Genomic DNA, 11916 nt, shown 5'->3' with positions numbered 1-11916 from the left:
TCACCAAACCTTTTATAAATATCTTCAGATATGAGTTAATTTCAATAATCACTTAACACCTTCTTAGTCTTTTACTGAGTTAGACATCAAAGGCTCTTGCTGGTATTCTTCACCAGCCAATCTTAGTCGTAGAATTCATCCAACCACACGCAAAACTCCTGAACTTTCACTAAAGTCCATCAATCACATTTTCTAGGTTTTAAGGTACGTCACTCGTAACAATAGCACTCTTGATCCTCAACAATGTTGTGACTCGTTACCAATGATGACAGGAATAGGTTAGGCTAGGGCTTTTTTGTTTTTTTTTTGGGGGGGGGCGGTTGGAGTTTTATTTACATAGAAAATATACTTTGGTCATTTCGAAATTACAAAAAGTTCTCTTTTCGTGGGATTTCTTCTAAATCCATACAGGAGGCAGGATTAAAATTTTCTGGGAATAAAATTTTAATTTTTGTAACAAACGTGAGAATCTTATAAAACTTGCTAGCATTCCCTATCAAACATCCTCTTATATTCATAGCTATGCTAGAAATAACAGCACTAGCATTCTATATTTCTAGCAACCAATAGCAACAAGATTGGTAGGGCAAACCAAAGTTACTAAATCACAACGAAAGCATGGGGCAACAAGCATTCAATTTTAATCCCTGGAAAAATGAATGCTTCATACCAAGCCTACAAATGAGTGAATTCTACTTCAATATCAAAATACCATCTATAAATCATTAATCCTTTCATTTTCTTCTTAAGGGTTATGAAACTTCATTCATAATATACTAAGCTTTGAAGTTTGAAGAAACCCTATACTACCATTAACACTATTATACAGCTCTAGCATTTGTAACTATCAAAAGTATCTGCATCATTGCATACAACCATTTTAAGACCTTGCTATGGACATTGGTTAATGAATACATAAAAGGAAAGTTTTTAAACTTTAACAGTGAGCAATGCATTTGAAAAATGAAAATTTAATGTTCTTGTTCCTCCAATGCAAACTTTCTTTATATTATATTAATGTATTAACTAGTTACTTTAAAGTTAGAATTCTGATTCAGTATATAAAGGGAGAACATAGAAATAAAGATTCTTGTTTCATGCACTAAACGGACCCTTAGAGTACTAGTTGAATACATCGCATTTTTAATATATATATATATATATGCAACTTATTTGTTGCATAGTCAAAACAAATAATTACAGAAGATGATGAAATACAAGATGATACCTTAATGTACCAATAACTTCATGTATCTAAATTTCAATGAACACACTATCAATTGTCTTGAGTTTTTCCATCTCCTCCTCACTTGCAATTCCAGGGTCGACATAACACAGCTGGAACAAGAATAACTAACATAGTGATCAAGTCTCATCATTTAATGTTGCAACAAAATCACTTTTTTTTCAAGAGAAAAAAGTGGGGGAAGCAAAACCTGGTATTGTGGCTTCCTCAATGTGTGGATTCCTCTTTTTACGAGTCTCTGCCATCCAACTTTCTCCCTAAGTGATTTTTCTAGAGAAGCCGTTTTCTGCAACGATGAGGATTGACTAGACTTATAACGGTGTCAACCTTATCATACAACATGCATGTTCCAGAACACTTCTACTAATAACAAACACACATCATGTAGAGATGTAGGGAGAAAACATATAATATCCCTATTTATGTTCTATTTTCATTTTCAACATTTTTTGTTTATAAGATTGTGAAGAAAAAAAGTGAAAACAACAAAATCTTGATTTGTTTTCATTTCGTGTTTTCACTTTTTCCTTTAAAAAATTGAGTGAAAAAGAAATGATTCACGGAGCCCACACAAATCCAAAGGAAAACCATTAGCCAATAAAAATATAGTAGAAGTAAGGATGACAATGGGGATTCTAAATAAAATTTGGTTAAGCTTTGTTTTATCATAAAAATAACAGTTAAGCATTGTAATTTGATCAGGGCCTAAATCATATGAGAAGATAAGCAAAATATACATATCAGGGACTGAGAATCTGGAAACAAGATGGATTACATGAGCAGGATCAAGAATGAGGAGGTTATATTGCAGTGTTCCTGTCCGTTGATGCTTGACTTGAATTCCAACTATTGTTCTTGAATGTCCATCATGTTGAAAGTACAAGGGCCTGTCCAATAGAGCTTTCAAAACTTTAAAACTCATAGGAATATAATCATCTGTTTGATCAGAACATGAGTATCTAAAATGCAACTGACTTACGTTTTCTCGCATACAATAACACGCCTGTGACCAAATTGGATCGAGCTATTGTTAGAAAAGTAATTCCAAACAAAGTCCATGAGAGCTTGATGACCCTTACTTATGTTGGCATTACTATCAGTGTCATTGGGAGAAGAACATGAGTTCTCTTTCTGGCTACAACTTGATTGAGAAACAGTACGAGACAGATACCTATCCATTGGTCCAGAAATTATTGCTTTCCTCTTCCTCCAATTATTAGTTCTCAGTGGCTGCAGTGCCCCAACACTTGAACCTGGGACAGATAGATAAAGTGATTCATATTCTTTAGGACCGAAATCGACTACTCTAGCTCGGAGACCAAATGAACGCAACAGGGCAGCACACTCCGTGGTTCCTATCCATTTTCTCGAGCCATAAACAGCATGATTGAATTGATCAGCACCAGGTGGATCAAAATCCCTTCCCCAAGCAATCTCAAGCCATCTCTGGAGTGAAGATATATCAGGAACAAATCCCGAACCACCAAACAAGACTTCTCTTGCTTGTGGCCTCTGTACCAGCAAGTGTGAGCTGAGCATTTGAAGGTTTCGCCAACCACAGCCCCATCCTACATCCTCAAACTCAAGGCTCTGGAAGTGATCAACATAACCTGACAAAATGGTTCTTGAGTTCTCTGCTTCAGACTCCAAACAGTTTTTCAACAAGGCTATTAAACCTGCTTCAATCTTGTAAAACTCACTCTTTCTCTGTAAATCAACCAAACAAGAGATCTTTTCATCCACTTTCCACGCTCCATTATGTCTACCAGCCACAATGCCATTATACCAATTATTAGAGCCTCCATGAGTTTTATCAGAATGCAAGCCACTAGCTGCTTGTTTTCTCTGCAAAACATGACATAGATAACACAAAATATAGATTGCAAAATTAGAAAAAGAAAAAAAAATAACAAAAGAAAAACACACAGCTCAAATTTAGGCTAAAAATGTGAAACCATGCCCATCCAACAAAAAGGAGATACATGCAAGGGAAAGAAAAGACAATCATTGCGGATTTTGTTCCTCTTTGTTCTCCTAGTTCCAATTTCAAGCATATGTTTTCATTAAATCTTTATTGAATGCTGTAACAGTTGTTTGTAAGTTGGTTCAACCCATTACAGGGTTCAAACAAACACACGTGTAAAACTCAATGGGCATTATATATACACCATTCAATAACTTTCTATATGATATAATTCCTATCACTCCAACTGTTGATTATATGATATCTATTTATCAAAAACTTAGATGCAGCTAACTTCATGTGAAGTTAATAGCTGAGAGTCGTCAGATGATAATTTAGTTAAACCTATCAAATCATTTAACGACTCTCACATAAAGTTAAACCTATCAACTTCACATAAAGTTAACTGCACCTGAGTTTCCACCTACTTATAATTATTTGTGCCAACTTTCAGAATAATAATGGATATCAAAAAGCATGTGATCAAACAATATGAAAATTCCTCCCAGCATGGTATATGAACTTTCAAAATTCAATGGTGGGAATATGTCGAAATTCCTCCAATAAAAGATTATTCAAAATTGAGTAGAGTGATATCAACTTATTACACTGTTGCAAGTTGATCCCTTCACTGACAATATTTTCAAATTTACAAATTCAAGGTGAAAATTATAAAATTATCAATTTAAAACATGCCAACAGAAAACAAACCCAATGTTGCGAAACCCTACCAAGTGAAACTATCCCAAAACGAAAAAAAGGATTCAAGTTTTAATGTTTTATCTTCTATATCTAAGACAACTTAAAATTTAAAAAAGAAACGAGAGGGAAAAAAGGGTACCGGAGGCGAATTGGGTGAAAGAGCGAGTTGCTGAGCTAACTCGAAATCAGTAGCGCGTTGGAGATCGTCGTGTTCGAAGTGATTGTTGGCGTGCCTGCACTTGCAATGTACCAATGAATGTAATATTCAAAATAAATAAATCAATCAATGGAATGTTACGATTAATAATGTTTGTTCATTTATGTATGATATTATAAAATTGATACCATTGCAGTTGGGAAGATGGAACTGATGAATGGCAGAAAGGGCAAATGGATGAAGAATCCATTGTTGATTTATGAGAAGCTGAAAAGATGGAAATGGCGGAAAGACCACCCGTTTGTTCTTTCAATTTGAATTTATGATTGTTGGACGATAGTAATTACGTTAGAATAAATGACTATTTGTATCGGAAGGATGCAAACGCCCATAAATATACTTATAAAGGAAAGAAACTCATAAGATACCTATAATGGAAAGAAATTCACTTTGTAATAAATAATAGAAAATGTCTTCAGAAGTACTCTAACCTTGATTAAGCACTTGGTTTGTTAGTATTCAAACTTATGTGACAACAAAACTTCTTTAAATTTATCTACGTGTGACCCAATATATACCTCTACAAAATTTGAAATCCTAACATGCTTTTTTTCTCCAATTTTTTTTTTTTTCTAAATCAGACATTGAAACCATTTCATTTTCATTTGTTTTTTAAATACGAACATTGATAAAGAAAAATTCTCTAACCCCCTGGATATATTTTTGCATAGATTTAACTCTGTTACGAACAATGCAAGTTACAGCAATGCGTGGAGTTCGAAAAAGAAAAAAGAAGCTTGATGGGAGATGCTTCTGTGGACTGGAGATTGCGTTGGTAAAATCTGACACGATAACAAACTCAAATATATGGTTCATCCGATGTCTTTTCTAGAAGATAATGGTTTTTTTTTTTTTTTTGGGTAAAGGTTACCTTTCTTCTTTTGAATTTTCATTGACAGTTGGATAGGTGTAGGTATTTTTATTTTTCAGACAAGAGACTGCAAATACATTGTGTAAGTGAATAGAATCGAAGAAGGTTGGGATGATCTCACAAGATTGTTAGTTAAAAGGAATACGGAACATTTTCATGCAAGATGTGAAAATGGGTTGATAATTACTGCAATTGGAGGGGAGAATCATGAAAGGTTCTCCATGATGACAAGAAAGATAGAAAACTTAAGGGTGAAATTAGGATAAGTAAAGTGTTACTTGTAATTTGTATTTAGTGATGAAAATATAAAATTAATATAATTTGGAGATTATTGTTGTTTATGACCATTGTTTCTTGTTAAAAATGAGAAGAAGTTTGAATAAATGCAATTTTTTTTCAATTTTTTATACTATATTTGACAAAAGTATCCATGAATGATTAATCAAATGGCATAACTAACTATAAGTATTTCTCTTATTTGACTAAATAAGTCTATAAGAATTAGAGTCCAAAATATGCATTTCTCATGAATTAAATCCTATCATATTGGCATAACTAACCATGAATATTTGTCTTATTTGACTAAATAGGTCCTGTAAGAATTGGAGTCCAAAATATGCATTCTCATGAATTAAATCCTATAAACAACATACAACATTTGACGCATTGTGGATTCATAGAGAAATACAAGAGTCCAGTATCTCTAAAAGAGTACCTCATAATACCAAATGAAATAAAAGAGTCTAAAATCTGTCTTGAGAACCTCATAACACCAGAATGAAACAAAGTAGTCTACTATCTCTATGGATCACATGAAAAATACCAACAAAACAAGTACAAAAGTTTAATTCATTCTAAAACAAGATTAAACTAATACAGCAAACAACATAGTTTCGATCAACTAAACATCTATAGTACCAGAGTTGAGTTGTTGCTCCCGCTTGATACAGCATTACTGTGCCCACTAGATGTCCCTCTACCTCTGACCATTGTTCTTTTGCTTCAGATGAGTGGATATTTTATACGCTTTTTGACATCATTTTCATATTGTTTTAGTTATGTTTCGTTTAAGTTACATTACATTTCCATAGATTTTAGTACAAAATTTACATTTTTGGATTCTACTTTGAGTTGTTGTGTTTTATGATGATTTCAGGTAATTTCTGGCTGAAATTGAGGAGCTTTGGCAAAGCCTGATTCAGAGGCAAGGAAAGCGTAGCAGATGATGTTAGATTCTGACCTATGTTCACTCAAACGAGCATTTCTGGAGCTACAGAGGTCCAAATGATGTGTTCTCAACGGCGTTGAAAAGATAACGTCTAGAGCTTTCCAGAAATATATAATGGTTTATACTTTTCTTCGAATGAGCCTGCCCATATTGGGCGTTGAACGCCAAGGAGCCACCCCTTTGCTGGCGTTCAACGCCCCAAGGAGACAAGCCAGAGTTGAACGCCCAAGAACCACCCCTTTGGGACGTTCAACGCCCACCAAGTAGCAAGGCAACGTGGATCAACCCCCCTAATTAGCATTCAACGCCCATTCCTCAAGCTGGATGCCAAGCTCAGCCCAAGTACTCAACTAAAAGTGGGCCCAAGAGTGGACTTTCGCACCTTTAGTCTAGTCTATCGTACTTTTGTACTTCTTAGTTATTAAGTTAATATATATATATATATATATATATATATATATATATATATATATATATATATATATATAGGAGAAGATCACCCTTATTGAGGATATTCTTCCACCACTTTTGAATTCACTATTACTTTCTGTAAGCTATGAGCAACTAAACCTTCTAAGTTAGGGTTAGGAGCTCTGCTGATTCTCATGGATTAATAATATTACTGTTTCTATTTCAATACACATTTGATTCCATTCTCTTGTGCATTTTTGTTCTTTATCTCATATATTAAGGATGAACCGTGATATTCATCCTTGTTCTACATGAGTTCTGTGTGAGTCCTGACCCGGATAGCATTGAACCACAGCTAGAGAATGCACTGCGGATTCCAAGAGTGTGCCTGGGCGACTTTGGATAAGTGACATAAAATCTCGTTGACCGTGGGTTACTGAGGTCTCTGTGGCGTTAAGGTTAGAGTCTGAGAAGCAGCGTTCCCTAATCCGGAAGATCCGACCTTGTCTGTGGCATTTTGAGTAGGATCGCGAAGGGGAGTGGATTGTTTAGTGCTTCACCTTCGGCTATAGTGGGAAGCCATGAGTTAACTTGATGAGGATGCTACATGAGTTGCTCGGATATGGTTGAACGCTATGGTTTAGAAGAGACTAACTTGATGAGGATGCTACATGAGTTGGTCAATTACGGCTGCGGTTGAATGAATCATTCATTGTTGAAGTAGATAGTGAGAAAAGTTAATCTGGAAAGAATACGCATCTCTGAAGCCTTAACTGATTATCTATCATTGCTTTCACACTAAACTGGTATTTTGTTTCCGTTACTTTTCATTTATACGTTCAACAAACAACCATCTTTTCTAATCGCCTGACTAAGATATACAAGATAGCCATTGTTTGCTCAATCCGACAATCTCCATGGGATTCGACCCTCACTTACCTAAGGTATTACTTGGACGACCTGGTGTACTTGCCGATTCAGTTGTGCGTAGTTCAATTTCGCGCACCAAGTTTTTGTGCCGTTGTCGGGGATTGTTCGAGTTTGACAAACTACCAGACTATCTTGTTGCTTAGATTAGGTACTTTTTTAAGGTTTAGTCACTCTTTTAATTGTGTCTTTTGTTTTCTTTTCCAAAAATTTTTCAAAATTTTTGCTTTTTTTTAGTAATCTTTATCTTTTGTTTGAGTCTTGTGTCAGTTTTTAAGTTTGGTGTCCCCCTTATTTTCTTCAAATTTTTGAAAATTGTTCTTGAGTGTTCTTCATTGTGTTCGAATTATTTTTGGTAATTTTTCTTGTTTGATTTCAAAAGTTCTAAGTTTGGTGTCTTTTAGTTGTTTTTCTTTTAATTTTCAAAAATTAGTATCATTTGATCTTAAAATTTTTAAGTTTGGTGTCTCTTAGTTGTTTTTTTCTTTCCTTAAAATTTAAAAATCCAAAAAAAAAATATTTCTTTTATCTTTATTCAAATTTTCGAAAATCTTGCTATCTTTTCTTGCCTTGATTGAAAAATTTCAAGTTTGGTGTTTCCTTGTTAGTAAAGTTTAAATTTTAATTTTAAATCCTATCTTTTCAAATCTTTATCTTATTTTTGTTTATCCTTCTTTGAATTTTAAATATATTATCTTATCTTATCTTAATTTCAAATTTCAAAATCAAATCTTTTTCAAAATTCAAAATCTTTTCAAATCTTTGTCGTATCTTTTTAGTTAAATCTTTCCTATCTTATCTTAATTCAATTTCAATTTTCAAAAAGAAAATAAAAAAGATTCAAATTTAAAAACCTAATTTCAAATCATTTTCAAATCTTGTTAGGCAGTTAATTACTTATTTTATCTTTTATTCTCCTTTCTCTTTCCTCTTTTTCGAAACTTCCTAACTACTTTCTCTCTCCCCTATTTTCGAAAACCACAATTAATTTTCAAATCTTCTTAGTTAATTAGTTATCTTAGCTTCTAATTTCTTTCATTCTTTCGAAATTATTTATATAAATAAAATAAAAACAAAAAATATTTTAATTCTAGTTTCCCTTTTTACTTCTAATTTTCGAATTTCATCTCTCTCTCTCTACCTCCATTCTTCTTGTCTTTTCAAGACATCTTACTGGAAGTACTCTGTACACTGATATAGAGACACCTACCTTTCCATTCCCCTGAATGAACAGTTCAAAAGAATCTTGGGGTCCTATATGGCCCCCACTCCTGACTTCTATCGAAGAAGCATCAGTATACCCCCCATTAGAGCAAGCAATTTTGAGCTGAACCCTCAACTGATTACTCTAGTGTAGCAAAACTGTCAATATCATGGGCTTCCACAAGAAGAAGCTACAGAATTCATTGCAAATTTCTTGCAATTAGCTAACACAGTACGCACTGAGGGAGTAGACCAGGAGGTCTACAGATTACTGTTCTTTCCTTTTGCTTTAAGGGATCAAGCAAAGAGGTGGCTGGACAACCAGCCCAAATCTAGCCTGAGAACGTGGAATCAGCTGGTGAATAAGTTTTTGAACCAATACTTTCCTCCAAGGAAGCTCACCCAGCTAAGACTGAACATTCAAGGCTTCAGACAAGAGGAGAATGAATCTCTTCATGATGCTTGGAGAAGATACAGAAGGATGCTACGAAAATGTCCCACTAAAATATTTTCAGAATGGGTGCAACTAGGCATCTTCTATTATGGGCTCACAGACATGGCTAGAATATCTCTAGACCACTCTGCTGGTGGTTCCATACACATGAGGAAGATGATTGAGGAAGCTCACGAGCTTATTGAGACGGTTGCTAACAACCAGCATCTGTATTCAGCTGCTGAGACTTCCACAAAAAGAGAAGTCAAGACAGTGTCTACTGAATCTGACTCTCTAGAACAGGGTGTAAATTTAACCCAGCAGTTTCTCTTCCTCAGGCAACAGATGCAGGAATTGCAGGAGGTGTTGCAGGAGACTCAAGCCTCCAAGAGGAATATAGAGAAGCAGTTGAGTCAAGCAAGGCAACAATTTTCTGAACCGATAAGAGAAGAATGTCAGGCTATCCAACTGAGGAGTGGGAAAACCTTGAATACCCAGCCTCAGAACAACAGGAGACAAGGGGAGGAAAAGCGGACAGAGGATAACCAAACTACAGTCCAAGGCACCTTTGAGGGCGTTGAACACCCATGGAGGAATGTCATTCGCGTTCAACGCCCAGAAGGGGGTACTTCTAGCGTTGAACACCAAGGAAGGGGCAGCACTCCTGGCGTTGAACGCCAGGAAGGGGGCAGCAAGGGCGTTGAATACCCAAGCAGGGGTGATCAGACACATGCAAGTGCTGATAACACCCCTCCTAAGCAAGCCAGTAACCCCTTTTCCAGTACTGCAGGTACTCAACATACATCAACTAAGGTTGATGAGTACAGGACCAAGATGCCATTTCTCCAAAAGCTCCATCAAGCAGAAAAAGATAAACAGTTTGCCCACTTTACAGACTATCTCAAGACATTAGAGATCAAGATTCCTTTTGCAGAAGCTCTTGAATAGATACCTTCTTATGCTAAGTTCATGAAAGATTAAGTCACAAGAAGGATTGGAGAGAGGTAGAAATAGTCCTCCTCACTGAAGAATGCAGTGCAGTAATCCAGAAGAACTTACCAGAGAAGCTTCAGGATCCTGGGAGCTTCATGATACCATGCACCCTAGGGGACGCCTGCACAAGGATAGCCCTATGTGATCTTGGAGCAAGCATTAACCTAATGCTTGCATCATTAATAAAGAAACTCTGCTTGACTCAAAAAGTCAAGTCAATCCGCATATGCCTTCAGTTAGCTGATGGCTCTATCAAGTTTCCACTAGGTGTGGTGGAAGACATGATTGTTAGGGTTGGACCCTTTACTTTCCCTACAGACTTCGTGGTGCTAGAAATGGATGAGCACAAGAGTGCATCCCTCATTCTAGGAAGACCCTTCCCAGCTACAGGACGGATCCTCATTGATGTTCAGAAAGGGGAAGTAACCATAAGAGTCAATAAAGATGAATTTGTGATGAATACTGTCAAAGCTATGCAGCATCCAGACATCCTAGAGGAATGCATGATCATTGACATCATTGATTTCCTGGTGGAAGAGGTGAACATAGTTGAGAGACTCAAAGAAGAGCTAGATGACATCTTTTATGATGCACAGTCTGATCTGGAGGCACCAGAAGAAATGAAGGAGACTATAAAAGCTCCTAAAGAAGAGGATTTGCCTCCCAAACTCGAGCTCAAGCCATTACCATCATCCTTGAAATATTCATTTCTAGGAGATAGGGATACTTACCCTGTGATTATAAGCTCTGCTTTAGAACCACAAGAAGAAGAAGAAGCACTACTCCAAGTGCTAAAGACCCATAAGACAGCTCTTGGGTGGACTATAAGTGACCTTAAGGGCATTAGTCTAACTCGATGCATGCACAAGATTCGGCTGAAAGATGATGCCAAGCCTGTGGTACAACCACAAAGGCGACTGAATCCAGCTATGCAGGAAGTAGTGCAAAAGGGAGTCATGAAACTATAGGAGGTTGGGATTATTTATCCTATTTCAGACAGCCCCTGGGTGAGCCCTCTCCAAGTTGTACCTAAGAAGGGAGGAATGACAGTGGTTCATAATGAAAAAAATTAACTGATTCCCACAAGAACAGTTACAGGGTGGCGTATGTGTATTGACTATAGGAGACTCAATAATGCCACCAGAAAGGATCATTTTCCTTTATCATTTATAGATTAGATGCTAGAGATACTGGTTGGTCATGCATTCTACTACTTCCTGGATGGCTATTCGGGTTACAATCAAATTACAATAGATCCTCAGGACAAAAAAAAGACAGCATTCACATGCCCATATGGCGTGTTTGCCTACAGGAGAATGCCATTTGGCCTATGCAATGCACCTACAACCTTTCAGAGGTGTATGCTCTCCATTTTCTCAGATATGGTGGAGAAGTTTCTTGAAGTATTCATGGATGACTTCTCTGTCTTTAGAGATTCATTTGAATCCTACCTTGACCATCTGGCCCTAGTCTTGAAACGAAAGAGACAAACCTGCTAAGGTAGAAGTAATTAAGCGATTACCACCACCCACTAATGTTAAAGCAATCAGGAGTTTCCTAGGACATGCAGGATTTTATAGGAGGTTCATAAAAGACTTTTCGAAAATTGCAAAGCCCCTATGCAACTTGTTGGCCACTGACACTCTATTTGTTTTTGACAAGGAGTGCCTGCCTGCCTTTGAAACTCTAAAGGCCAAGCTTATCTCTGCACCCATCATTTCT

At 36.3% G+C, this 11916-nt stretch overlaps 1 protein-coding gene across 3 annotated transcripts; it reads right to left on the bottom strand.

The window, feature by feature from the left end:
* Positions 1 to 1062: 1062 nt before the first annotated feature.
* LOC112766179 (uncharacterized) lies at positions 1063 to 4561 on the bottom strand. Of its 3 annotated transcripts, XM_025812063.3 has the most exons (7): positions 4257 to 4561; positions 4051 to 4144; positions 2947 to 3091; positions 2226 to 2856; positions 2022 to 2133; positions 1437 to 1532; positions 1063 to 1353 (listed from the first exon to the last, which is right to left on the bottom strand). In XM_025812063.3, the coding sequence occupies exons 1-7, from the start codon at positions 4316 to 4318 to the stop codon at positions 1255 to 1257; spliced, it is 1239 nt and encodes a 412-aa protein (XP_025667848.1). In that variant the 5' UTR covers positions 4319 to 4561; the 3' UTR covers positions 1063 to 1254. The 3 variants fall into 3 exon arrangements, with proteins under 3 accessions (XP_025667848.1, XP_029150026.1, XP_025667847.1); XM_029294193.2 differs by having other exon boundaries at positions 2226 to 3091; positions 4257 to 4556; XM_025812062.3 differs by having other exon boundaries at positions 1063 to 1338; positions 2226 to 3091; positions 4257 to 4550.
* Positions 4562 to 11916: the final 7355 nt, after the last annotated feature.

This window comes from Arachis hypogaea, chromosome 17, assembly GCF_003086295.3.
Source record: "Arachis hypogaea cultivar Tifrunner chromosome 17, arahy.Tifrunner.gnm2.J5K5, whole genome shotgun sequence".
Lineage (NCBI taxonomy): Eukaryota > Viridiplantae > Streptophyta > Magnoliopsida > Fabales > Fabaceae > Arachis > Arachis hypogaea.
Note: the sequence above shows the minus strand (reverse complement) of the source record. Positions and strands in the feature narration are given on the sequence as shown.

Excerpts from the sequence above, each read along its gene's own strand:
- LOC112766179 (XM_029294193.2), bottom strand. The coding sequence starts at position 4,318 with ATGGATTCTTCATCCATTTGCCCTTTCTGCCATTCATCAGTTCCATCT. Across the intron at positions 4,145-4,256 it reads CCATCTTCCCAACTGCAATG|GCACGCCAACAATCACTTCG; the intron begins GTATCAATTTTA and ends TTGCAAGTGCAG. Across the intron at positions 1,354-1,436 it reads TGAGGAAGCCACAATACCAG|TTATTCTTGTTCCAGCTGTG; the intron begins GTTTTGCTTCCC and ends TCACTATGTTAG.